Here is a 25,981-nt window from a genome sequence, read left to right as displayed (position 1 = left end):
GTGCAGCCTGCATCTTCCCTTTGCACGGTGGCGATGTTTAAATTGCACAAGGCGGGGAGGGGGGAGATACGAAAAGGACAGCTTTAAAACACCCCTCCGCTCGCTTTTATTCTGACCTGTTTTCAAAGGAGATGGGGAGGGGAGGTCAAGGCGCCAAACTTTGACCTGGGAGGAAGGAGCAAGAGAGACCCCCCCCCAGCAACCCGTGCAGGGGAGGGGGAGAGGGGTGCTGAGTCACCACTTTGGAATTACTTTGGCTGACCCGGGAGGAACTGAACCGGGCAGGGGGAGAGGAGATGGGCCAGGGCAAGAAATCCGGGGGTGGGGGAGGGACTAGAGCTGCAGGGAGACGGGGTCCGGCTTTGCGGTTGCCTTCTCCACCAGCTTCACCAGGTGGTCCCCTTCAATGTGGAAGACGTGCCAGGCGTCTCTGACGGTGACATTGACGGCTCCTTTCTTGGTGAAGAACTCGGTCGCCGGCTGATGTTTCTCGGCCGAGATGAACCGGAACTCGGAACAGCCTTTTTCCAGCGCAACCTGGGGGCAAGAGGTTAAAGGCAGGTCGGCCTGACTCTGGAGGGGCCCTTGGGGCCCCGGGGCCGGAGAGGGGAAGACGCGCTGGCCAGGCTGCTTCCCGGCCCCTCCCGTTGGTCTCACCTTGGCTGCTCCGTTCAGCAAGGCGGTGCCAATGCCTCTCCCTGGCCAGGAATACGAGACAGAGAGAGAGAGAGAGAGAGAAATGCATGGCGTGAGCCATCTTCGGCTTTTGAATCGAGTCCAGGGTTTGATTTGGCCAGGAGGCTGCTTAAATCCAGCACTGGGGTCAAGCGGGTCTTGGAAAGCACATCCAAGCAAGGCCGTTTCTCAAGGCGTTCGAGATTTCTGCTAGTTACATCAACTCGCTTTTCGCTTCTAGGGTGAAGCAGTGGAGTTTATATATGTTTCTGAACTGCGCACGGTCGGCCCTTCGAGGTAGACCGGACTAGGGAACCCCAGTTAGGAATACAAATGCTACACGTATTACAGGGCTACAGTAACGCACTGTTTTTCAAGCTTGGCGACTTTCACATGTGTGGACTTCCACTCCCAGAATTCCCTGCCAGCATGCTAGCTAGGGAATTCTGGGAGTTGAAGTCCACACTTCTCAAAGTTGCCAAGGATGAAAAACACTGCAGTAACAGAATCTGGCAAGTCTGAAAGTGCCCGCCCCGCCCCACTCCCTGCCTTTATCTACAAGAGAACTAGGAAGGGTCAAGTCAGATGTTTTCTCAAATTACATTTCTCTGATCTGACTGTCGTCTCAGTTGTGGCTCTTCCTCTGTTCCTCAAGGTTATTCTCACACCCCACAACAGTGGCCCTCCCCGCCCTCTAAAAGGCTGGGGTGCCCCCCTGCAAGGGGACACTTGTCTCTAGCCATTCCTTGCTCTTTGGGGGGGCACCTTGGCCACCAGGTACCCAAAGCACCTGGCTGACCTTGGTTGGTCTCAGAAAGCTCCACAGGTGGGTTCAGGCCTGGTTAACATTTGGAAGGGAGACCACTAGGAAACCCCAGGGCAGTAGGCTCAACTGGGAAGGAGGACGAATTCTAGGAAAGACAGGCTGCTACGAGGGATCCCTGTCTCTGCAAACACAGCTGGCGAGGGGGATCCGCAGAAGATGGTCCCAGAGTGGAGCAGGGATCTGCCCCCACGATTATTCAGACAAACGCAGCTGCGGACGCCACCGCCCTACTGCTTAATCCCGCTGTCGTGTCCGCGGATTGATTTTTACTGAGCTCTGCTAATATGTGAATTCTAAGAATAATAAGAGAATTATTGGCACATCTTTAAAAGCACCCGATTCCTTGGCTACCTCTGAACTCGGGCATCACGTAGAGATCTTCGCCGAAGAGAACCGGGCCAAACCAGGTGCAGTAATTTGGATAGTGGAACTGATACCCAACGATTGTGTGACCTGCGGCAAAAAAGGAGGAGCGAACTGGGTCAACAACCCGGGACTGAAAAAAAGAGGAGTCCGAGTTCTGCGAAGGGGATGAATTATTTTGCTTAATTTGTGGGTCGGGGTGAATTTCCCACATGTTCCTTTCTATTGCATGTTGCAAAAAAGTGGTTGGATATTCAGGGTGATGCATTAATGCAGTGTTTCCCAACCTTGGCCACTTGAAGCCGGGCGGACTTCAACTCCCAGAATTCCTCAGCTGGCTGGGGAATTCTGGGAGTTGAAGTCCCCCCGGCTTCAAGTGGCCAAGGTTGGGAAACACTGCATTAATGTATCTCCCGCTGAGAGCCAGGTTTTGAAACAGCTCAAAAGTTTTTGTAAAAATGGAAAATAGAAAGCAAGTCCGGGATGCAGCAACAGGGGTGGGAGGGGTCTCTGTGCCATGGGGAAGCCTCTTCCATTTCCTCTGGAATCATAATCCACATAACGATGTTGATAAGAGACATAGTCTGCCATTTAACGTATTTTTGGGGGTACAGTCTTCGCCTTCATCTCGACCCCGATTCCCACAGCCCACCTCCTGGCTCCACAGCGGCCCTCCCCGCCCCCCAAAAGGCTGGGGTGCCCCCCCCTGCAAGGGGACCCTCGTCTCTAGCCGTACCGTCTTTGCTCTTTTGGGTGGGGGGCACCTCGGCCACCAGGTACCCAAAGATGGGGTCTTTTCCAAGCCCGTCTTGCTGGAGAGCTGCAAAGACAGGACAGCGGCTCCATTAGGCACATTTGGAAGCATCGATCAGCACTTCTGACAAGTTTAACAGAGTCGGTTAAAGTTTAAACCACTTCCGTGGCGATTAGACGGTTTTCGTTTTATCACTCTAAGTGTGGGTGGGTATGCAGGAAAAATTGCAGCGCGGAGATATGTACACACATGCGCGCACACACGCATTTTAAAAGCTTGCCGGGAGATCAGAGTTGCAAACGGTGGAGTCTACAGATTAAGAGAGAAAAACCCAGCGGAGTTGGGACCTGCTCTGCAGACGGCGCTGCAACTTCGGTTTTCTAATCTCCTTTTTCATGTTATATTTGTAAAGCCAAAGAAGTGGATTCAGGCTTTCTCAGCGTTTCAAGCAGATTTCTCTACGTTACTTCCTTCCCGCTGCTTGGGGGCAGGCTGGGAACTCAGGGAAGGCAAGCAGACACACTCTGATCTTATATCTGTTCCCTCCTGAAGGAGAAAGCTTGACCGGTTGGCTTTCTGCCTGTTTCAAAGCAGGCAAGGCCAAGGGCAGCCTATGAGCTGTGCACCAGGACGGTGGCGTGGCCCATCTTCGCTTGGCAGAGGGTTTGATTAAACGCTCTTGCGTTTGACGACAACGTGAGCGGGGTGGAACCCGTCCCTTACTTTCCGGAGAGGTGGTCACCTGGTGAAGAGCGTTGTGAGACGCCGCCAGTTCCTGAAAGAGATGGAAACGCTCCTGAATGGGCCGTCCCACTACAGCCTTCCCCGAATCTCACTCCAGTGGGGAGATTCCAGACCAGAGTCCATTTCCTTGTCCTCCCCATCTGCCTGCAACCTTGGAAAACCCCTTCTTCACCTGAAAAATTCTGATTAAACTTTCCATAACAGCAGAAAAAGAGCACGATCGGTTCCTCTCCATATCCCCCCCCCCAAAAGCTCTAATTCAGTGTTTCTCACGCTCAATGACTTTAAGATGGGTGGACTTCAACTCCCAGAATTCCCCAGCCAGCCATGGAATTCTGGGGTTGAGAGAGACTGCTCTAATTGCTGGGAAAGGTGGAAGGAAAGAGAAGAAGGGGATGACCATCGGCCAGGGGGAGGGATTCAGTGACAGGGGAGATGGGGGCACCATTAGGAGACCTGAAGGACCAGGTTGGAGACAGGTCTTCAGGGGGAAGGTCCATCTAGGTCAGTCTTTTCCAACCTTGGCGACTTGATGATGAGTGGACTTCAACTCCCAGAATTCCCCAGCCAGCATAGCTGGCTGGGGAATTCTGGGACTTGAAGTCCACGCATCATCAAGTTGCCAAGGGTGAAAAAGACTGACCTAGGTGGTCACTAAGAGCTGACACTGATTTAATGGCACGTAATCAATCAATCACCCAGCAAGTAAATGTGGCCCTTAAAGCTTTCCCAGAACATTCCCCAAATGGCCTTCCTCAATCTGGGATCCTGCAGGGAGGTGGCACTGCCAGCCCCCTCGTCCCTCTCTATCCAGTCTCGATCCTACAAGCCACAGGCCAGTTCCCGGGCCCCCGCCTTCCTCCTGGGGCCCTCTCGACTGCTTCTTCCGCCTCCCCTCCCCAGCCCCCCCGCCGCCCAGCTTCTCACCCTAACCAGCCGCGCAATGTCCCGAAGGTCCCTTTTGGCCCAAGGACGGACGAGGAAGCTCATGGTTGCAGGAAGATGCCTCGGAGGATCTGCCGTGGCTCCTCTGCTGGACTCCGGCCCTTTAAAGCCCAGCCCTGCTCCTGGCCCCCGTGGCCGGCCTGTCCTCTCCGCTCGGCTGCATTGCTCGGCCCCTGCCCTCGAGGGCCATCGATGGGGGACCTCAGGCGCTGCCGAGGAGGAAGCTGGCGTGACCCGCAATGGAGCAGAAGCGACGCTCTGCTCTTTGTCCCAGTTCCTCGTGCCATGGGGCTGGGATTGTGCGCCCCCGCCTTGCAGGGCAAGGGTGGCAGGGCTGACCCCTGCTGCAAATTAACTTTCTCTGGCATGGATCTCCTTCGCGCGCGGCTCTGCTTCGGGCCCTTCCCCGTCCGGAGGCTCTCTTGCTCAGAATAACGCCAGTTGGAGGACCCCCTTCTGGGGCACCCTTCCCAGGTGAACCGGCACGGGCCTTTGAGGGGCCAGGTAAAGACACAACGTTGGCATTTGTGGAGCATGCCAGCCTGATTAGTTGTAACCTCAGGTGGGTAGCGGATCTGGGGTTTTTCCAGCGTGCTTGGACCAACCCTGGAGAGTTTATCTTGAGGCTACAGGGCAGACTCAGGAAAGGGTTATTTTAGTTAATCGGGGGCCTTTCCCAGATTGCATCACTGAACCGTGTTGCGAACATCCCTCAGAACACCATTATGCTGAAATGGGGCACCCACGGGTGGTCAAACAAGTCAAGATGGCTTCTGTGCCCCCCGCAATCAAAACCCTGCTCCTTTTTTTAATGTGTGTTGACATATGGCCTTTTTTTGACCCCTTCCCTGCAGACGTCCCTGCCTTCCTGCGTCCCCATCATTTCCTCTTGTCTTTTTCATCACCCAAACGCTGGGAAAATGCCAAGATTTGCAAGCCCATCTCTCCCCCGAACATCTTGTGACTCTTGCAAAACTCAGAGGTCGGACTTCAGGGCGCCCGCGAAGGTGTGACGCCGTCCTGGAAGAGCACGAGGGCCGGGCTGCCGTGAAGCAGAAGGCAGGAGAGCGGGGGTCCGCCTGCTTTCGAAGCTCGCCGAGCCCCCGCTCTGCCCCCGGCCGCACCATCCTGGCCTCGCTGCCGGGGTTGGCGGGGGGCTGCCCCTCGCTTAGCACACCCCGCCCCGTGGAAGGAGGACGCCTCCGTTGGGGGGCAGCCCACAGGAAGCAGTCGAGGCAGGACAGGGGGTGGCCGTGGGGCGGCAAACGTCGTGCCGTTCCAGCTTTCTCCCAGCTGAAGGACGGGCGGAAAGGCTGTTGCCTCGGCCAGGGGGAAAGGCCACGCGTCAAGTGCGTCGTGAAACTCAGCCTTGCGCTTTTATTGCTAGGAAGGCCAAGCGAACACGGGTTTCTCAGCCTCGGCCCCTGGAAGATGTGTGGACTTCAGCTCCCAGAATTCCCCAGCCAGCTGGCCAGCATGGGGGGAGCCCCACTGATGCTTCACGCTTCACGTTGGCAGCCGGTGCAAGCGACGTAACTGGAGCCCCTTGCACACGGTCGTGATGTGCAGGTCGTCCCTCGTGCCCTTTCCCTGCAGCCCCCATGGTTGCACCCCCTGCTTGCACCAGGAGTTACGTTTAAAAAGGGCTCAGAAGCTGAACCCATGGAAGGGGAGACTCCACAGAGAAACCCTGGTTCTCGGGTTCTTTGGTTTAAGGCTGCCCCTGAGTTCAGGACTCGGTTCAACTGAGTTTCTGCAGGACATGGTCAAAAAAGTCAAGATGGTAGCACGACGCTGCAATCAGAGTTTTCCCTTTTTCCAGTTCTCCGGCTCTGCTGTGCAGCCCATTGTTCAGACGGGCCAATAAAGGGGGGGGGTTGAATCCAAATTAAAGTTCCTCTTGACCTGATGTCACCGGCCTCCCCCCACCAAATGCCCAGGCCTGGCCCTGGCAGGGAGCTCTTACGCGCAACAAGTGGGTCCACTCAGAATCTGCAGCCCCTTTCCCCAGCCAGGGGCCCTCTGGCCATTCAGGGCGGAGATTATGGGCCTCGGAGTCCAGCAGTTTGGGAAAATCCAGGGCAAGGAAGAGTGTGTGACACCATGGCGAGAGTTGCACAACACACTCAGCCACGCTGTGGTTGGCTTGCTTAAGGTCGCCGTGCAAGCCCAGTTATTGTGGTTTATTCACCACTGCCGTTAAAACAAACCAAAGCGGAACATGAACCCTGCCTAATTCACTGCGGTTGATCTTTTTACTCTCCCCGGTTGGTTGGTTGATTTTTAGATTTTCAATAGTGGTTCTCATTTTCAGTAATGATTTAATTTTTTATAAAGATTGCTTTTTATACATTTGTCGTTTTATTGATTGTTGTACGCCACTCAGAGCCGCTTTTTGTGAGATGGGCAGCCATATAAATGTGATTAATAAACAAACAAATGAATAAATAAATGTATTTTGTTAATCATTCAGACTTGCAGGGGCTCAGGGAGATGCCCGTTGGGAGCAATGAAGGATTGCAGAACTTTTGCCCAACCGGGCATGGACCACAGGGGGCGCACCCATCTCTGCCATAGATTTTGGTCTACACTGCAGGGCTGTGCAGGGGATCGGGTCTCTCTTTAACGGAGGTGATCTTGGTAGCGCCCCTTTCCAATACCTGAAGTCAGGTCAAAGAAAGTCTCGCATCCTCAACTGCTTCCCGGGAACAATTTTGACTTTCCTCTAGAAGGGCGGAAGGAGGAATTTAAAGACAGCACCCGGAAGTTCCAACTTAGACCTCCAGGAGGGCTACTCTTAACTTTCTTTTCTCTGTGGTCAAAAGACGGGGCGTCGCCCGAGAGCCTCCAACTCTCGCGAGACGTGGCGTCGCCGGGGAGGGCGGAGCCTGGAGTGTCATGGCGGCTTCCTTTCGCCGCCCATCAGCCGTACGTTGGGAAGAAGCTTCCGGGAGGGAAGGAAATGGCGGGCCGCGTTTCGCCTCCTCCTCCCGGGGAAGGAGCTGCGGGGAGCTCCGGAGCTCGCCTCTGATGGCGCTGCGCAATTCTGCACGTATTACGCTATTTGTATCGTTGGGATGGTGACACGTGTTGACCCTGCGCAGCCAAACACGTGTCTGTCATTTCCCGTTTGCGCTGCACGCCGGGCCTGGGTGCTTAATTTTAATGGGGGTCACCCTTACTTTATTATTTCATTAAATTATTTCATCATTTAGTATTATAAATTAATTTATTTGACGATGGGCGACCCTTACTGCATTATTTCATTAAATTATTTCATAATTTAATATTATAAATTTATTTCATGATGGCCACCCATTATTTTATTATTTCATTTAATTATTTCAACATTTATTATTATAAATTAATTTATTTGACGATGGCCACCCCATACTGCATTATTTCATTAAATTATTTCATCATTTAGTATTATAAATTAATTTATTTAATGATGGCCACCCCTTATTTTATTATTTCACTGAACTATTTCAACATTTATTATTATAAATTAATTTATTTGACAATGGCCACCCCTTAATTTATTAGTTCATTAAACTATTTAATCATTTAGTATTATAAATTTAAGGTACTGATTTAAGGAAGGCCCCCCCTTCATTTCTTCTGAGCGCCTTATCAATGTGCAGGGTGTAGCTGAGAGCAAGGAATGGGGGTTGGAGATTATAGGAGAGCTTTTGCAGGGGGTGAAGTCTGTTTATTTTGGTGCTTTTTTTTAAGTTGCTGAGGTTGAGAAACACCTGTTATAAGGCAGTGTTTCTCAACCTTGGCCACTTTGAAGATGTGTGGACTTCAACTCCCAGAATTCCCCAGCCAGCCATGCTGGCTGGGGAATTCTGGGAGTTGAAGTCCACACATCTTCAAAGTGGCCAAGGTTGAGAAACACTGTTATAGGGTATAACATAACAGGAACTTGAAATAGCTTCCCTCTGCCACCTCTTATACTTAAGAGAACCAAGATGGGACAATCTTGATTTTTTTCCTTACCCTCTTCTGTCTATCCAGGCTAAGCTGATGTTGACATAACAGCCGCTGAATCTTTCTTCAAAGCCATCTCTATCCTCCTCTACGTCAACCAGAGTCCCAGTCCTTTCCTTCCTACTTTGCTCCGAACTGAGAAGATAATTTCTCAAACATTCTCTCCCTTTCCCCCTAAAAAGACATGGGTTATTCCACATTTTCTCTTTCAGCGCCCCTTCTGTTCCTTCAGGCATTGTAGTTGCTTTAGTGAAATTTGGTTTGTTCAGAATTATTCCCTCTCTCACCCCAGATTCATTTTCATTCATCATAGAAGCTAAGGTGGGAAGGGACTTCGGAGAGTTTCTGGTCCGACCCCTGCCCAGGTCAGGAATGCTGAGACCCTCCCGGACAAATGGCTGTCCAACCTTTGCTTGAAAACCTCCAGTGATGGAGTCCCTGACTCCAGGAAGGAGGCTGTTTCATTGCTTAATATGTGTGTGTATCTCTGCTGGTTTTAGAAAAAGCAAGGCCGGGAGGAGAACGCAGATGGCTTTACAAACAAGTCTGCGGGTCAGAAGAATACATCAGCGGGAACCAGCGATAGTCATAGATGGTATCTCCTTCCGCCATGCGCAGGACGGGGCTCTGTGGAAGAGAGAGGAGACCACGGGCCTGGAGCCCAACGGCCTGGCTGCTGAGGTTGTCCTCGCACCATGAAGGCTCCACGCTCTTGCCTTCTAAAAGGAGATGTCTTTATTCATCTAGACCAGCGTCTCTCAACCTCAGCAACTTTAAGATGTGTGGACTTGACTCCCTACCTAAGTAGGAGTTTCCTGCTGGAATTTCTGTGCAGTCCTCAGCCATCAGCATGAACTGTATTAGAGGGTCTAGTATTTTGGCTTTTAAATGTCAATTTCCTTGCTTCATTAATACAAGAAACATTTATCAGACTACTGCATTCTGTGGTGGTCTGGAATACTTGTACCCAGAATAGCTTGCTTCAATTTGGACACATTTTTCAACATTAATGCATTTTTTTTAAATCTACAGAAACCCCACTTTCTCCTGGCCCCCATTCCATTCCTACGCTGGGATGAGTAAAGCACCCGAGTCTGCGCTCTCCTCAAGCTGTACCTGGAATTCTGGCCATAACCGGGATCAGTGCATAAATAAACACTGTCTGTGCAGAGTCTCACTTAGCGGCTGATCTGTTAGAGCCTTTTAGGTGTTTGTGATGGAAGCCGAATTGTCTGCGGAGGGTCGGGTGGTACTGGAATTGCAACAGCGAACCAACAACTCTGAGGAAGCTGGAGAAAGTTCTGGGCCAGCTTGTAAAGTGCCAAGGCTAAACGGGGCTCAAGAAGATGAAAATACTGCTGGCCAGGCACCTTCCGGAGAGGAGGAAGAATCCAGGTTCAAGGACGCTGTGCTGGACTTTGAGGAAGGGCTGGAAAATGGGAAGAAGGAAGAAGTGGGTGACGAAAGCGGAACGCTGACCGACAGAGGAGAATATTAGTGAGTTGGGCTCACTGCAGTTCTGAATAAAATGCAGCTCCGTTTAGGCAGGACGCCTGGGTCTTCCTCAGTCCTGGGGAAAGGAAGATCTTGGAACAAGTTTCTCTTCCTGGGTATGAGGAAGGGCCCAGAGCTCTGTGGTTGTGAGGCATGGCATGATTAGAGCTGGGGAGGGTGGATTAGTTTGGGAGGAACACTGGAGGGGTGACTGGCATTTCCCTGTCTCCTAGCTTTCCAGCATATGACTTTTCGGAGGCCCCCCGACTTCTGACAGGCTCGTGGGCAGAGTACAGTCAGGTCCCGGAGAACTTCTTGAAGGGCTGCAAATGGTAAGCAGGCCACCTGGGCCACGGAAGCAGAGGGACCTTCCCTGTTGTTCTGGATCGGGGTTGGGGTCGGTCGTGTTTGTCCTCGCAGCTGGAGAACCTCCAACCTGCTCCTTGGGTGGGACTGGACAGAAAAAGCACAGCTGGGATCAAGGGATCTGAGACCTATCTCAGCAGCCATGAAGGTGGGGTGAAGTGGGGAATAAGAGAAAGGGAGGGGATTGGCAGGGAGGCTGATAGGGAAGAACATCCCCACAGCTGAGTACCTATGAGGGAAGGGGTTGAAGACTGGAGAAGGAAGAATTCTACAGAGCAGGGCCCAGGAGCCCTTGAGTTCCAGTCAAAAACAGGTGAAAAACTCTAAAAGGAAGATATAGGCCTTGAAGGCAGAATTTTTGAGTTGGGTAAATCAGTGTTTCTCAGTCTCAGCCAATTGAAGATGGGTGGACTTCAACTCCCAGAATTCATGCTGGCTGGGGAAGTCTGGGAGTTGAAGTCCACCCATCTTCAAGTGGCTGAGGCTGAGAAACACTGTTGTAAATCATTCTTGGTTTGGAAGGGCAAGGGGAATGAAAAGCAGTGCTTGAGGAACACCCTTTTGCTGGTTGTATTCCTCATCGCAATACAACGTGCCTTGTCAGATTTGCGTTAGGGTTCTCCCCTCCTCAACAACCTCAGTTGCTTAGTGAGATGGGCCAGGAGGGGGACCTCCCCTTGATGGGGAAGACCCTCTTTCAGGGTGTTTCTGACACCTCCCTCCTCCTCCTCCAGGGCTCCTGATGGGACTTGCCTGCTTACCAACAGTGCAGACAACACCCTGCGAATATACAATCTTCCCACAGAGCTGTATGCAGCGGAGTGGGGAACCGTTGCCGAAATGGTACGTGGATTCGTTGTTCCTTTTTTATTTAGTCAAGCCGTATGACTGCCCACAGCACAAGAGATGGGTGAACAAAGCAGGGTGGGAGGGAGAGGGACGAGGCTGATGTCTGGGTGGGTTTTAAGGCTGCAGTCAGTCTGATGTGCAAAGCCAGCAGGTGTTCTGACCCCTTTACTGTGGACTTCCGCTTCTTTGTCACTTTAAAGCTAAGCTAGGATTTGGATTTACTGCATCTTGTCCAACAAGGCAGAGCCTGTCTTGCAGACCATTAAGAGCAGCTTTTTCTCCCCCACTTTTGCTGAAACCCTGAAAAATGGGTAGGGCTGAAAAGCAAACCAGGATACAGTACTTCTGCTTCAAGGCGCATAACCAAAGCTCGCATTTTAAGCCGGAGTTAAAAGAGGCCTGGATTTGTAAACCAGTAACAAACCATAGGTGGAAATGTGGCTTCTTGTCCGAAGTAAACTCAGGGTTTCTTTCTTGAGATTTTTCGACCTCAGCATCTTAAAGTTGCTGAGGTTGAGAAACGCTGGTCTAGATGAATAAAGACATCTCCTTTTAGAAGAACGTAGGCAAGAGTGTGGCACCTTTGTGGTGTGAGGATGACCTCAGCAGTCAGGCTGTTGTGCTCCAGGCCCATGGGTCTCCTCTCTCCTCCACAGAGCCCCGTCCTGCGCATGGCGGAAGGAGATACCATCTACGACTATTGCTGGTTCCCGCTGATGAATTCTTCTGACCCGCAGACTTGTTTGTAAAGCCATCTGCGTTCTTCTCCTGGCCTTGCTTTTTCTCCCGAAGCCCGCAGAGCGTTGGGTTGTTTTAAAGAGGGAAATCAGAGCCTCCCTGAACTGTTGGCGCAAAGCTTGGGCTGCAGACAAAGCAGGAAGGCAGGACATATTGCAGGATATTTCAGCTGATAGGGACGGTGCCCCATTAAAAATGTTTCTTAGACTGAGTGGGTTCAGTTCCACCACTGGGAGAAAGGGGGTGATGGAAGGAAGACGCTTGCATTTTGGCATTGCTCATCCCCTTCTGCTTTCCACCCCTTCCCTCACATCCCAAGGAAATGCCTTTGGGATTGCAGAGTTCAAGGCCTGATTCTGTGTTCGGGCTTTGCGGGGTGCTGTTGGAGGAATATGCCGAGCTCAGTTCTGAAGTGCTGAAAGAGGGAAGCTGGGTGCCCCTTGGGCTTTGCCAGTCCCTGGCCTTCCTTTCACTGCCTTCTCTCCCCTTGCAGTGTCGCCAGCAGCAGCCGTGACAACCCCATCCACGTGTGGGATGCGTTCTGTGGAGATCTCCGAGCCTCCTTTCGCCCTTACAATCACCTTGTGAGTCAGCCTGAAGCTGAGAGCCCCAGCTTCGTGGGCTTTTATCTTGTCCCAACATAAATTGCCTGGTTAATAATTTGAAGTTCTCTGTACTTTGTTCTGTTAACGAATATAACATAGTTTAAAGCAAAACTCCCTGGGAAAAGGTTGGGGCCCTACGATTCGTCTCCACCACCCCCAGGCAAAATTTGACTACAGATTTGTCTGTCTTTTGATGCAGGATGAGTTAACGGCCGCCCACTCCCTCTGCTTCACTCCAGACGGCGCCCAGCTCTTCTGCGGGTTTGACAAGATGGTGCGAGTGTTCGACACGTCGCGGCCCGGTCGGATGTGTGAGAACAGGCCCACTTTTGGTGAGCTGGCGCTAGTTTGGGCTGAGGGTGCCTGAGCAAAGCGAAGCTTCCTTGGCAGCTGAAGTCTTGGGCAAGATGGAACGGCTGGTGGGCCATGCAGCGGGTTGAGCGATGTCCTAAGCGACTAGATGAACAGTAAAAATAATAATAAAATGGCAAGAAAAAAAACCGAGAGATGCTCTTCTAGGACCATTTTCTCGGACTGGCTTTGACCTCCCTGCCTTAGGAAAATCTCCTGATGGCTCCCCACTTTTGCACGGTGAGGGGGGCAGAAGCTCGCAGGCTTGGTTTTCGGTCGCTCTGCCTGTGTTTCGCAACAGCCTTCTGCCCTGAAATCTGTTGGCTTCCTGCCAGTTGTTAAAAAGGATTGTTTTGGAGACGGTCTGAGGTGTGAAACGTTGCCATGCGTTTACTGGTTTATTTTGCTTCTGTTGATCCCCGCGGATGTGTTAGTGCCTTGTGTCGTATTTGCCTTTTTACGACCGTGGATGTTTTAATGTATTTGATGGGAATATTGTAAACTGCCAAGTCTCTCTCAGTCGTGGTGGGCAGAAATCCAATAAATAAATAAACCATCATAATAAAAAAATGATCAGAAGGCACGGGAGAGTAAAAATCCCTTTGCCTCGGGCCAAAAGGAGAACAAAGATGGCACCATCTTCCAGGAGAAGGCATTCCAAAATTGAGGGGTGCCAGCGTAAGAGGGTGCCCAGAGCAGACCCTCCAGGACTGGGTGGGAACGTAAGGGAAGATGTGTTCCTTTAGGTTCTGTAGACCAAGCTGTCGGAGGACCCTTGGCAATGCCCCTTTTTAAAGCTCCTCTCCTATCAACTGAAGCAAGGCCCAAAGGATCCAAATAGAACGATGGCCAATAATTAGAATATTCCACAAAACGGTTGAGCTTGGCCCATTTGGGCAATATATTCTGCAGTGCTTTCGGGTCCCCAGATAGCCAGAAATTCAACTCTCTGGAAATGTTCAAAGCAGTTTATAAATCAGGGAGCGCTTTAAAGCAGTGCCATAAAAAAGGCCAGGAAGACAAAAGCTTATCTTCATCCATAATAAATGCCAGTTTTGTTATTAAAACTCATCTAAACTATACACCTCCAGTCGGAGCTGCACAGACTGAGTGCCTTTGGTCACAACTTCTCAGTGGCCTCCGAAACTTGTTCACCAATTCTTATTTTTAAGGGGTCAGAAGGAGGAAGCAATTAAAGAGTGACCGTCTTTGCTGTCTGTAGTTTGAACAAAACAAAATGGGATTTGGTGGGTCTTCTCTCCAAGCACCCTCAGACTAGGAGCATGAAATGCCTGTCATGTTCACCTTGGTCAATCTTTTGGGCTTAGGGAAAGCTTCAGGTCGGCTGCTTGGCACATTGGTGTGGGGCGGGCACAGGAAAGCCCCCATTCCATGGCTTCATCAGTCTTAATGGAGGAACCAGCTGGGCCTCACCCTGCCCTTTTCTTCCCCCTTCCCTAGCAAAGAAGCAAGGCCAGAGTGGAATTATCTCCTGCATTGCCTTCAGCCCAACTCAGCCTCTGTACGCCTGCGCGTCCTACTCGAAGACCGTCGGCCTCTATTCCCGCGCAGAGGGAGACCCCTTAGCGATGCTTCTCGGGCACCGTGGGGGCGTCACCCACGCGCTCTTTTCGCCGGATGGCTTTTACCTTTTCACCGGTGGCCGCAAGGTAAGGCCTGAGGGTGGGTGGGATCGAGTGGCCTCGCATGGTGTGGCGTGACGGTGGCTGAACTCCTTCTCTTCACTCCAGTTCTGGGTTGTCTGGCCATCTGAAAGCTGGTTAGGAACGTGAGAATGGAGTTCAGCCCGTTCCCCCTTCTTCTTTTAAGCGTCTGCAATTCCCCGCCAGGATTCTGAGATTCTCTGCTGGGACCTTCGACAGCCGGGCGAAATTGTCTTCTCTCTCTCCCGAACCGTGGCCACCAACCAGAGACTCTATTTTGACATGGATCCGTAAGTGACCGTCCGTATTTGCCCCACTCCTGCCCTCTCTCTCTTAGATGTTTTTCTTCATATTCCCTACAACGGAGCAGAGGGGAACCACGAAGCTGAGTGGAACCCAGAACATCTGGATTCTTGGCGACGCAACTGAATTCAATCCATTTGGTGATTCACAGAGGTTAGGGTTAGGGTTAAGTTCCAGCCGAGAGCTTGGGAGTCATGGAGGCTTCACCGCACTATGTGGGAATTTCCAATTGAGGTATTTTGTTGTTGGCATTCTCGCAAAGTCCACAGTGTCGAGTCTGGTAAATTTAAAACTTCCAAATATTTGGGATGGCTCTAGCTGCTGTGGGTATTATAGATGACGTTTTCTTTCAAAGCATTTCAACTTCAGATCGCAAACTCTGGTCATTTCTTACTTCTTCCATTTCTTTTTCGTTGGTACATCTATCTCTGGTGTTCCTCCCACTGCAAAAATGTTGGCGTTTGCTCTCATTCGCAGTGTGGCCGGTTTTGGCTTGGTGCTTCAGCTGTTGTTGTATTGTTATTTATTGGAGCTTCATCCTCATCCCTTCTTGATGGACTATCTAGGTTAGTGTTTCTCAACCTTGGGAACTTTAAGATGTGTGGACTTCAACTTCCCAAATCCTAGGAGTTGAAGTCCACACATCTTAAAGTTCCCAAGGTTGAGAAACACTGATCTGCGTGGTTGTTAAGGGTCAACACCAACTGGACGGTACACAGCCAATCATGGCTTGCAGAAGGGAAAACGGTGCTGTGGTGGAGAGAGGCAACGGACTTTGCATTCCCCTTTGAAGACCCCGGAAATCATGCTGTGTGTGTATTTTTCCCCCCGGTCATCGGAGCAATATTTCAGCCAGGTTTCCTGTGCTTTCTCCAACAGGAGTGGGAAGTATTTGCTGAGTGGCAACACCAACGGGCTCATTACAGTCTGGGACACCACCCAGCCTCCTACCAGTGACCCTCCAGCTGCGTTACAGCCCATCCTGCAGTTCCAGGCTGTGGGGGACTGCGTTAATGGGATCAGGTACAGATGGTGGTCGTTGGGGAGGAGAAAGCGAGGTCTGCCTTCTGGTTTTTAGATTGGGGTCTGCAATCCCATAGTGGTTTGTGTGAGGAGAGACGTAACCCTGAAGCTTGTAGGGTGTGCATTGCAGTGACCTGGATGTTCTCCCCCAGGTACAGTGTTAACCCAAAGTGTGCAGAAAGACACTGTTTGGACCAGCTCCTTCTGGTCTGTTCTCTCCTAATGAGTTGGACTTCAACTCCCAGAATCCTTAGCTGTGCTAGAGAGGGATTCTGGGAATTGAAGTCCACCACATTTGCAAGGGGCCAGCTGGGAAGAAGGAAAACTGTTCCAGGGCAGGGCAGCTCCAGCTCCAGCTGTGCACCTCTGGATCTGGTGCAGCCCATCATCCATGTGATGTTTCTGCTGACTTCAGCACAGAGCGAGTCCTCTTTCTGGTAGTTCCCCCAGCTGTGGGCCGTGCTCAACACAGAAGAGCAGGGAAGTCGTTCCAGATGTGGGAGCTGGAGGCCTGGGGGTGATTCTGCCTGATTTTTCTGCCTCTTTCTTCAGTCTCCACCCCAGCCTACCGCTGTTGGCCAGTGCCTCGGGCCAGCGTAAATTTCCTGACCTGCTGGACAGCGGGGAGGACGAGGAGAAAGAAGAAGGGGACCGTCTGCCCAGTCGTCCTTGGCCGCAGGGCGACAACTCTCTTCGGCTGTGGTGGTGCTCCTTGGCCGCTGGAGTCGAGGAGCCCGCTTCCTAGCGGAGAAACCCAGACTCCATCTGTGGCCTCTTCTCTGGGTCATGGAACTGCGAGTGGAACAGCAGCTGGGCCAAAGGCTGACCTGCCCACGCGTTCCAGGACGGTGCATATGGAAATGGCTCCTGGAGGGCATGTGTGCATCCCTTTGCACGGACATGGGAGCTTGTTCTGGATAGAGGACAGGAGTTGTGTGAAGGCCCAACTGGAAAGGGGTGTTTCAAAGAGGAGACAGCCCAGAGGGGTCTCGGTGGAAGCCCAAATCTCCCACCCCGGCCTCACTCCTTGGCTGGAGAAAGGGGCCCCGGGAGGGCCTTTCTCTCTCTCTTTCAACGAAAGGAGGACGATGGACTCTTTCGCAGGTTTCTTCTTCAGGAGTTCCTCTCTTCTCTGCTACGTCAGTGGTTTTCCTGGCTCTGCCCACCTGTCCAGCAGACGGGCTTTGGCAATGACTTCTGGAACCAGGGAGGACTTTCTCCGGGTTCGGGCTAAACGTACCTTTTTTCACCGCAAAAAATGCGTGGTTTTCATCTTCTAATGAAAGATTTAATAAAAGCATATTTCAGAGGATCTGTACGGTTTGAAGTCTGTCTCACAGGGCAAATCCCAAAGTAGAAAAGGAGCTGCGTTGGGGAATTTATTTATTTGCTTATAAAAGATACAGCCCACTTTTCATTAAGTTGCCTGGAGCCAGCTCAGCTAAGGTGGGTGGCCGCACCGATGTTCCGAACAAATAAATAAATGCAACCAGATTGCAAATATCTTCACAACAATTCAAAATCAAATTGGGGCACAGCAAAACCTAGTAAAAACTCCCACCCTTTGAAGCCCCATAAAACAGTTGCGTGTTCATTTGTATGGCTGGGTTTGCTCATCTGCAGAGAGACCTGAAAAAAAAATAGGCTACTCAGTGCTTCTTAAGTTCTGAGACTTTTTAAGTCCATCTTACAAGGAGAATCTTAATTTTTTTCAGTTTGAAGAACCTTGCCCCCTACAAACATCAGCTGGAAAATATATTGAAAATGCACACTTTTAGCTGAGAGGTTACATAAAAATGAGAAACGAGAAGGCCCTGAAGCACAGGGGGTCCCACACCCTCCTTAGCACAGCTTTCATACTGGCGGTTAGGCGTGTCTCTGCCTAGTTTAAGACGCTGATACTTTACACAATTTATTTACACAATTTATTAGCCGCCCATCTCACTTTTTCAAGTGACTCTGGGCAGCGTGCATTTTGTCGCTGTTTTTTTAGTCCTGACAAAAAGTCATCAGAAATGGTTCATTTTAGGGAGTTGCTGAGCAGTTTAAAATCTCCAGCTCTGGATTTCGTGTGCATTTTTTTGGCTTCTCAAACCATCATTTTCACGTACGTGCGTGTTTTTTTTTCCGTGACACATTCTGCTGTCTTTCCCACTCTGGAACTTGCAGTTGTACAGAACTGCAACCATATACCCATGCACGCACAAACCCAGCCAGTTAGGCAGCTGGGCTGGGCTGGTTGGGGATAATGAGTCTCGTAGTCCAACACTGCCAGAAGAAGAGCATGTAAGGGTCACGGAGTGCCACAAGGGGGCAGATTCCAGGATCCCTCCCCACCAGATTAGCTCTTGGAAATCCAACAGATTCTCCAGAACGGGCCTTTTTCAATGCTTCCTGCTATCCCCACTCTCCCCTTACCCTGTTCACTCTTGGGCCATTCCCAAGAAAAGACAGATCCATTTGCAGGGAATTCTGAAATTCCCTTGGAAGAAATGCAAGATCGGGACGGGGGGATCTCCCGTGGGAGGCACTAAACGTGGCATTGTTAGCTGGTTCGTGTGAAACTTTCTGCCTTGCAGGAAAAGTTACGGAGATACTGGGAAAAAGTCTTCGCAGGAGGAGAGGTAGTGTTAGTCTACGGTAGCAAAAAAATCAGGAGTCTGTTAGCACCTTTTCCGACGCACCAATTTTATTCAAAGGCAGAAGCTTTCGTGAGCTGCGTCTGCAGCTCACGAAAGCTGCCTTTGAATAAAATTGGTGCGTTGGAAAAGGTGCTAACAGACTCCTTTAGATGAAAGTCAGTAAGGCACTTTATTTATTTATTTATTCAATTTATATAGCCGCCCATCTCAGACTCTGAGAGTCAGTGACTCTGCAAATTTTGAACATCGCAGGCGTCCTGCTTTTCAAACCCAACCACGGCCTTTTGGGGGGGGGGGGGGGTGACCTGAAAGAAAAAACCAAAATCCATATTGCTGTGTTTTTTTTTCCAGAAGCTCACGCTGCAAACAGAAAACACCACCCCACAAATACAAGGAACCGATAAAGGGGTGACTGGGTGGCAATAATTAACTTCTTGGGGAAATGAAAAAATGTGAGCCAGTGAGGGCCACGGGGCACAAAGAGCTGTTGGGCTCTTTTTGTACATCTCGACGTGGGACAGGTTTGCAGGGGGCTGTCAAGGGTGCCGGTGGGCACACCAGGATGTGTGAGATCCGGGGCTTCGTCCCTCCCAGCTTGCACCACCAGCGGGCAGGCCCCGTTGAGCTGGCACGTGGGTTCAATTTTACAGAAAGAACAGAGGACCAACCTTGTCCTGGGCATGCTGCAATGCACCCAAATCTCTGCTCCTTTCCTTTTCAAACCCACTGGGAAAAACAACTACAGGGGATCCGCCTGCCTTCGCATGGAGCTTGGCTCAACCCTGTGGGTGAAAGGTTTATGCCCGAGCAAGATCCGGGTCCCAGTCTCAGCCCCCTGGCAGCAGATCCCCCTAGTTCCTCCTCAATGGCCCTGGAGGAATTCCTGCATGGAGAGGCAGTTGCCTGGCAACTGGGTAAACTGAGGGTCTGCAAACCCAAGAGCTGGTGAGGCTTTGACCCCACGTGGTTTTTCTTGCAATCCTGTGGCTTCAGCCAAAACACTGGGCATCTACGGGGGGTTCCCAGCTTGGAGGCAGGCTTGGGCGAGGGAAGAACGAGAGCTTGGGTGTGATTCAGCAAGGGGTGCCAACCCGGCTGTTGCTGCCTTCCTGGTCTGGAGGATGGTGTGAATGGAGAAGACGGGAAGTGGGTTAAGCTTCTTGTGCAAATCACGGGCTGGCTTTTGCTGGAGCGTGGCCCTCCTGCCAGAAACGATTCCCGGGGGAGATTTAGCCGGGGGTTTAATTTAAAGTGGGCGCGAGGCTTGCTAAGACAGTGGCCACGGTTTTATATTGCTCTCTGCCACGTTCCAAGTCTCTTCCCACTTCCGTGACCCTTCTGTCCCCGTCGCACCTGGCTTTGTCTCAGCTTGTTCTCCCCTTCTCAATATCACACTTCCCTTCCAGCGCAGCGGGTCCTTCTAGCTCCAGGATCGCCTGTCTCTGCTTTGTGTGCACGCCTGTGCGTGTGACAGCCACACACATCAATGCATGGAATTTGAGTTGCGGCACACAGAGCCCGTGGGGCAGTTGCGCTGGGAACAGAGGGGGCAAGAGCTTTGCAGGGAGGTGGGGAGGAGATTTTGCAAAATATGCCCCCGAGGGACTTGCAGGTACGATGCTGGTGTGCAAACGTTTCTGCTGCACGCTTGGAGGGCACGAGGGGAGTAAGGTTTCCAACCTAGGGGGAGAGAATTAATTCTGGCATACAGTATCAGTGTTTCTCAACCTTGGCCACTTTAAGATGGATGGACTTCAACTCCCAGAATTCCCCAGCCAGCATGGCTGGCTGGGGGATTCTGGGAGTTGAAGTCCACTCATCTTAAAGTGGCCAAGGTTGAGAAACATAGTGTCTGGATTCCTGCAACAAACTTAATTCCAGCTTAACAAACCTAACAGTTGTGTTCACATAACCTACAGCGGCCGAACCAATTAATCATGTGATGGCCCTAACAGCAGGGCATCTACAAGGCAGGGAGGTCAAAAAAGTCAAGAGGGTGGCTCCAGCCATGTGATAACAACAACCATCTTGACTTTTTTGACACTCCCCCATGGATGCGCTGCCTAATGGCCTCGTTCACACGATCTGCGAAGACGTCCACAACGTGCTGGTCCATAAATAGCCATTCAAACCTCCTTTAAGTCTGGCTCAGCTCCCATCCGAATTCTAACAACGTGACCCAGAACGACCCACCTCGTTTCAGCCGAGTCTCGTGCGTTGGGCGAACTCTGCAGGTCCATCCGGATCCTGGGGGATTACGAAGGCAAAAGACTCTACTTCCTATGGATTTTCAGATTGATATGACATGGGTCTCGCATCCTTTGTAGGGCAATGAGACCCTTCCCTCAATTCCCCCAAATTTAGTTTGTTGTAAGCCGCCCAGAGTCCCCCGTTGTGGGGAGATGGGCGGGGACAAGTCAAATAAATAAATAAATAAACAAACAAACAAACAAACAAGCAAATAAATAAATAAATAAACAAATAAACAAATAAATAAATAAATAATCCTTGAATTTTTTTACACCAATTCTCGGAGAAGATAAAATCTTTTTACACCAATGATTGATGGGGAAGAAAGAAGGAACCCGGAAGAGGAATGGGTCCACCTGCTTGTCTGCCGGTGGGAAACGAATTTGCAAAGTCCCAGATGTGCTGGACTTCAACTCCCATGGTCCCCACCTGCGTCGGGGAGCAGAAGCGAGACCTCCTGTGTGCAACTCCACTTTCCACCAGCCAGCATGGCCTTTCGGTTTCGGCTCTGCACGCGCCCTCCCTCTGCCTCTCCCCCGGTGCTCGGATGTGTTCATTGCTCGGTGCCAGGGATGGCACATTGGTTTGGGGGCACAGCAGCAGCTAATCGTTATTTGATTGCCGCTTGGGTGTCTCCACAGGCTCTTCCTTTGCCGCTGTGAAGGCTGTAGCCTCATTTGTAAGAACGAGAGAGAGAAGTGCGCGCGTGTGCTCGTATGCACACTCTGGAGAGAGAATTGGTTACAGGCTGGAACGCTTGGGTAGACTCGGTGAAATTAGCTGGGCTTCGTGAGACTTGTCCATCGATCGCAGTGGATCTGCTCTGAGCGGGCATCCGGGGCCGGAGAGTTTGCTCGGGTTTCGCAGAAGACGTGGTTTCGATGGGCCTGCAATGCGCTACATCGCAGACTTCAGCTCCTTGGATATGGCGCCCTGCGTGCGGGAATTACTCTCCAGATCAGCAACATCCTCTCTGCAGAAAACGTCCATGACAGAGAGGGTTTCTCCTGGGCCTTCTCCCTCACGTGCTGGATTTCTGTCTTTTGACTGAAGGGGCTACAAGAGGAGTTTGTCCCACGAAGGCCAGGCTCAGCCTGAAATTGGAAAACCTCTTTCAGGACGAACTCCTCTTCCCAGATGCTTCGGTGTTTTGGCCACACACTAGAAACGCATCCTTTCCCACTCCCTCCAGCTCCTGAAGCATCTTTCCAAAGGGAAGGGGGGTCTCCCTCTCTTTCTGTGGGGGCAGCAGGCTTTACGCCCGAGGCCCGGGCGGATCCACAGGCACTTCGCATAGAAATGGACAGGCCTCTGGAGGGGCCCCTGGGGAGGGAGGCGGCTCTTTGGGGCCCGGAAGACTCTGGCCCCCCGCTGAGATGGGCGGGAGCCAAAGGTAGGGCTGGCCAGGGGAGGGTTGGGGTTTAATGTCCGGCCCCTGTGCTCAAGGGCAATCTGCAAGCCCAGGAGTGGGGGTCCCGGCTGGAAACCCTTCCTTGCCAAGGCAGCGCCTTCTGCAGGTAGTGAAAGGAACCCGCGTCTCGTTTGTCGAAGCCCCTGGAAGGATCTTAGAGGCCATATGATCTCACCCCCGACTTCGGGCAAGATCCAGGAGAGCAGGAGGGTCTGCAGGGTATCAAGATGGGGGCCATCACACCGTGATTGAGGCTCCGCCTTTGGTCTGTACGTCACATGCGTAGCACCCATAAAAGTGGGTGGGGCTTTGATGGCACCATCGTGACCGCCATCTTGACTTTTTTGACCACCCCGCCCTTGAGCCTGAGAGATGACCACCTTGCCTCAGTTGGATCTTGAGGTCCTTCAGTGAAGGAGAACTCGCCGCATCCTGAGGCAGCCAGTCCCACCGGCTGGCAGCTGGTGCACCCCGAACCTCCTTCTCTGTAGCTTTCAGCCCCAGGTTCAGATCCAGCTCTTGGAGGAGTCAGCTGAGGGTACATCTGCTTCCTTTTTGAGCGACAACCCTTCAGGTGGTTGAAGCTTGCTCTCAAATCACCCCTCCGCCTCTTGCAGGCTAACCCTGCCCAGACCCTTCGGGGGCTTGGGGTCCAGACCCCTTGCCAGCTTGGCAGCCCCCCGCTGAACTCACTCCTGTTTGACCTGGGGTGCCCAGAATTGAACCCAGGGCTGCCAGTGGCATCTGACCAGGGTCAAGGGGAGGGGAACCTGGGCTTAGGAGCTGGGCAAAGGTGGATTGACGTTCTTTTGAAGAAGACGATGCTGGAATGTTTCTTCTCTCCTCCCACGATCCCCCCTGGAAAACCCGGTCCAGCCCCTTTAGCCCCCATGGGCAGACACTTTTCTGTAGGGAGGGCTTTAGACACCTCTAAAGGAGCTTGCCCTCTGCTATGGCCACCTTCCCCCCCCCAACCCACTGCGAGTCCAGGTCTGGTCCAGATGGGTTGGAGTTGACCCCTGAGGCCTTCATTCAGGTCGCCTGGAACAAGCGAGGTCCAACCTTCGCCCTGCTTGGCATCGGCCAGTTGGTCTCGTGGTTAGAGGGGCTGGAATAGAAGCCGGAGGGACGGCCGGGAGCTCTAGTCCTGCCTGAGCCATGAAGCCAGCGGCGGGGGGCCCTTTGGGCCAGTCCCTCCCTCTCGGCCCCAGGAAGAAGCAGGCCAGGGGAAGCCACTTCCAAACACGGTTGCCAAGCGGGGACAGTGGACCAGAACATCCTTGGGATGTCGGCGGTGCCTTCAGCAAAGACGTCTCCTGGCTCCGCGCCATGGGCTCTCCTTGCTTCCCGCAAGGTTAGAGGAGTAGCAGGAATGATTGGGGAAGGGGGCGAGGAAAGAGGGTGAACTGCACTCTGCACATGGTCCAATCCCCAGAAGATGCCCTTGACAGAGCCAGGCCTTCGGTCCTCCTCTCCTGGAGCCGCGCCTCTGCCCCAGACCTAGCTCTGAGTGATGCACCGAAACAGCCTTTTTCCGAGGACGAGCGACTCGCCTTTCCATGTCGGTTTGTCCGAAGCCCTGGCCCCCTAAACCGGGGTCTGTCCCCTTCCTTTGTTCCGGCAACCCAGGCTGCCCTTGCCCCTCGTGGCCTCTAGATGGCGCCCTTTCGCCTTCTGAACGGGGCTCGCCTGGCTCGCTTCGGCGCTCCGAGACCTCCGCGCTCAAACCGGGGCTGGATCTGGGGAGGGGGAGCCTGTCCTCGTCGGGGGTCTCCTGGAGCATCTGCCCGCCGTCCTGACCCCCCCCCCCCCGCCACATCCCGAGAAGGCTTTTAAAAGTCCTGGGGACCCGCTTGAGAGCCTACAAAGTGTTCAGAGCTTGGATCCCATCATTTCAGTGTAGACCAGTGTTTCTCAAAGTTTCTAGACCTCATGGTTTTTCGAGGGAGGGAGGGAGGAAGGAGGAGGAGAGGAGAGGAAGTGAGTTGCAGTTAGTCTACAGCAGTGTTTCTCAACCCTTCTTCAAGTTGCTGAGGTTGAGAAACGCTGGTCCACACTGCGCATCTCAATTCCTCTCCTCCTCCTTCCTCCCTCCCTTGAAAACCCATGAGGTCTAGAAACTTTAGGAAAAGCCTTTTGAAAGTGGATCCCCATAGGGTCCTGAATACTGTGGGGAAGAGGATGTCCCCCCACCCGCCCTGCAGGCCAGCTCTTGTTTTCTAGGCCATAAATGATGGCACTCTGACTAGGTCAACCTTGTTTTTTCTGCCTCTTTTCAGAGTTTTTAACCCTGGTGGAATGTTCTGAACCTTGATCGGTTTACCAGGCGTGCTCCGGCAGGATGCGGGTGTCGTTTTTAAACACCTAGTCATTTCCAGCCTGTCTTTTCTCTGAGATGCCAGGAAAGGCATGAGGAATTCCCCTGCTCCCCCACCCCCCCACCCCCAGCAACAACCACCCTGTGAGGGAGAAAACCCTGCTCCCAAATCCCCTCGAGGGAGCTCCGTGGCCAAGCTGGGAGTCTGGGTCTCACCGATCCAGCCTTAACTCTTTCACCATGGGAAGTAGGCATCTATTAATTGGATCTAATTAATTTAATCTACATGCAAAGTCAAATTAAATTAAGCGTTGTTAATTCCCCGCCCTCTTTGGAAAAGCCTGCGCTCAGCCCACAGCTGATTGCAGGATTGAGACGGGCGTTCCCCAGGCAGCCTTGCGACCACGAGCAAACCTTTTGGGGTCGCGCGGTGTCTGGGGCTCCGGAGAACCCCACACCGAACTTCCCAAAATGTTCCTTCTCCTCTGCAGTCCCTGAGCGGAAAAACCTGGCTGTGAGATTTCCAAGATTCAGCGCGTGGAGCTGGTCGCGCCCCCCGACTGCACACTACAGCATCTCGCTAGTCCTCATTGCCTGGAGCCCTGAGCCCGCCTGCTGAAACCTTGCAGGTCGGACAAAGGGTCCCGATCGGCTTTGGGAGAGCTTGGCTCCCCAAACCGAGCGTACCCATCAGATTATGGTCTGGATTTGCTTTGTGGCCACCCTGCTTATGACACCTCTAGCAAAATTGAAAATATCCATGGGGGGCAGGGGGGAGGACGAAGGAGACATGGATAAGGCGCCCCATCACGGGTCTGCGGGTGAGTGGGGGGCTCAGGACCTCTTCTCCAAACATGTGTGCCCACGACACAAGGCGTGCAAGATCTCCTTAGGCAGGTTTCAGCCCGGGAGGCAGAATTTCGCCATGCTTCGAGCGTGCAACTTTCTTGCTCAAAAGCCTCGCTTCTGCCTGTGGAGGTGAGACCTGATACTTCATAAATACTTCCAAACCTCGTTTGGAGGAAAGGCCGAGTCCACCGCTGTTCGAAAACAAAAGGAGCCGAGAATGTATACAGAAAGAGGCAGGGAGGTATCTTGGTAGGCTGAGTGTGCGAGAGTTTCAGCAAAATATTTAAACTTAGGGGCACTTCTGATAGATTCCGTTTCAAAAAATATAAACAAGGAGAGAAGCAGGACTTTCCTGCTTGAACATAGATGGAGCTCGAAGGGGGCGCTTATAAATCCTGAGTGCCTTTTTCAGTCTGCGCGTGCTCAGAGGCCGTGGCTGCTATTCAAAACAAGGTTGCTTCGGGGGCTGAACTGGGCTTCTGGTTTTCTGGAGCCTGCCCAGAGCAAGCGGGATCTGGTGGTGCCAATGCAGCCCGAATGAGGATGGGCTTGGCATTTTTCGCTCGTCTGCATGGGCAGAGAGTCCCCTTTTAATAGTGTTGGGGCTTATTTGCACACTCAAGGGCCATACTGACATCTTCCCGTGGCTGCAGGGAAGGTTTTGCTGTTGTTCAGCAGAATTTTGTCACGCTGAGGACTAGTCCCCTTTTATATTTTTTTAAAGGAAAGGGGCGGCTCTCAGGATTTTGAGAGGTTTCTGTCTGTTTGTTTGTTTCCCTATGAATTCTGAGACATCCCCTCTCTCTTTTTCGCAAGACT

At 52.1% G+C, this 25,981-nt stretch overlaps 2 protein-coding genes across 4 annotated transcripts; one reads left to right on the top strand and one right to left on the bottom strand.

Annotated features, from left to right (window-relative positions):
* Positions 1-237: 237 nt before the first annotated feature.
* Positions 238-4,541, bottom strand: LOC103061823 (diamine acetyltransferase 1-like). Its single transcript, XM_015888937.3, has 6 exons — positions 4,290-4,541; positions 3,342-3,393; positions 2,601-2,684; positions 1,853-1,954; positions 658-698; positions 238-537 (listed from the first exon to the last, which is right to left on the bottom strand). Exons 1-6 carry the CDS (start codon positions 4,350-4,352, stop codon positions 334-336), a joined length of 546 nt encoding a protein of 181 aa, XP_015744423.1. The 5' UTR covers positions 4,353-4,541; the 3' UTR covers positions 238-333.
* Positions 4,542-7,198: 2,657 nt separating this feature from the next.
* Positions 7,199-17,000, top strand: WRAP53 (WD repeat containing antisense to TP53). Of its 3 annotated transcripts, none has more exons than XM_007433280.4 (11): positions 7,199-7,359; positions 9,333-9,797; positions 10,028-10,126; positions 10,895-11,003; positions 11,666-11,754; positions 12,241-12,331; positions 12,552-12,684; positions 14,165-14,373; positions 14,554-14,657; positions 15,550-15,693; positions 16,246-17,000. In XM_007433280.4, exons 2-11 carry the CDS (start codon positions 9,517-9,519, stop codon positions 16,436-16,438), a joined length of 1,452 nt encoding a protein of 483 aa, XP_007433342.1. In that variant the 5' UTR covers positions 7,199-7,359; positions 9,333-9,516; the 3' UTR covers positions 16,439-17,000. The 3 variants fall into 3 exon arrangements, with proteins under 3 accessions (XP_007433342.1, XP_025025661.1, XP_087998442.1); XM_025169893.2 differs by having other exon boundaries at positions 7,199-7,459; XM_088142316.1 differs by having other exon boundaries at positions 7,217-7,235.
* The last annotated feature ends 8,981 nt before the right edge of the window (positions 17,001-25,981 follow it).

This window comes from Python bivittatus, unplaced genomic scaffold, assembly GCF_059951505.1.
Source record: "Python bivittatus isolate LINGU-HERP-01145 unplaced genomic scaffold, Pbiv_v1 ctg000370_np1212, whole genome shotgun sequence".
Classification (NCBI taxonomy): Eukaryota; Metazoa; Chordata; class Lepidosauria; order Squamata; family Pythonidae; genus Python; species Python bivittatus.
Note: the sequence above shows the minus strand (reverse complement) of the source record. Positions and strands in the feature narration are given on the sequence as shown.

Excerpts from the sequence above, each read along its gene's own strand:
- LOC103061823 (XM_015888937.3), bottom strand. The coding sequence starts at position 4,352 with ATGAGCTTCCTCGTCCGTCCTTGGGCCAAAAGGGACCTTCGGGACATT. Across the intron at positions 1,955-2,600 it reads CACCCAAAAGAGCAAAGACG|GTCACACAATCGTTGGGTAT; the intron begins GTACGGCTAGAG and ends TTTTTGCCGCAG. Across the intron at positions 699-1,852 it reads CGTGATGCCCGAGTTCAGAG|GGAGAGGCATTGGCACCGCC; the intron begins GTAGCCAAGGAA and ends ATTCCTGGCCAG.
- WRAP53 (XM_007433280.4), top strand. The coding sequence starts at position 9,517 with ATGGAAGCCGAATTGTCTGCGGAGGGTCGGGTGGTACTGGAATTGCAA. Across the intron at positions 9,798-10,027 it reads ACCGACAGAGGAGAATATTA|CTTTCCAGCATATGACTTTT; the intron begins GTGAGTTGGGCT and ends CCTGTCTCCTAG. Across the intron at positions 14,374-14,553 it reads TTTTCACCGGTGGCCGCAAG|GATTCTGAGATTCTCTGCTG; the intron begins GTAAGGCCTGAG and ends ATTCCCCGCCAG.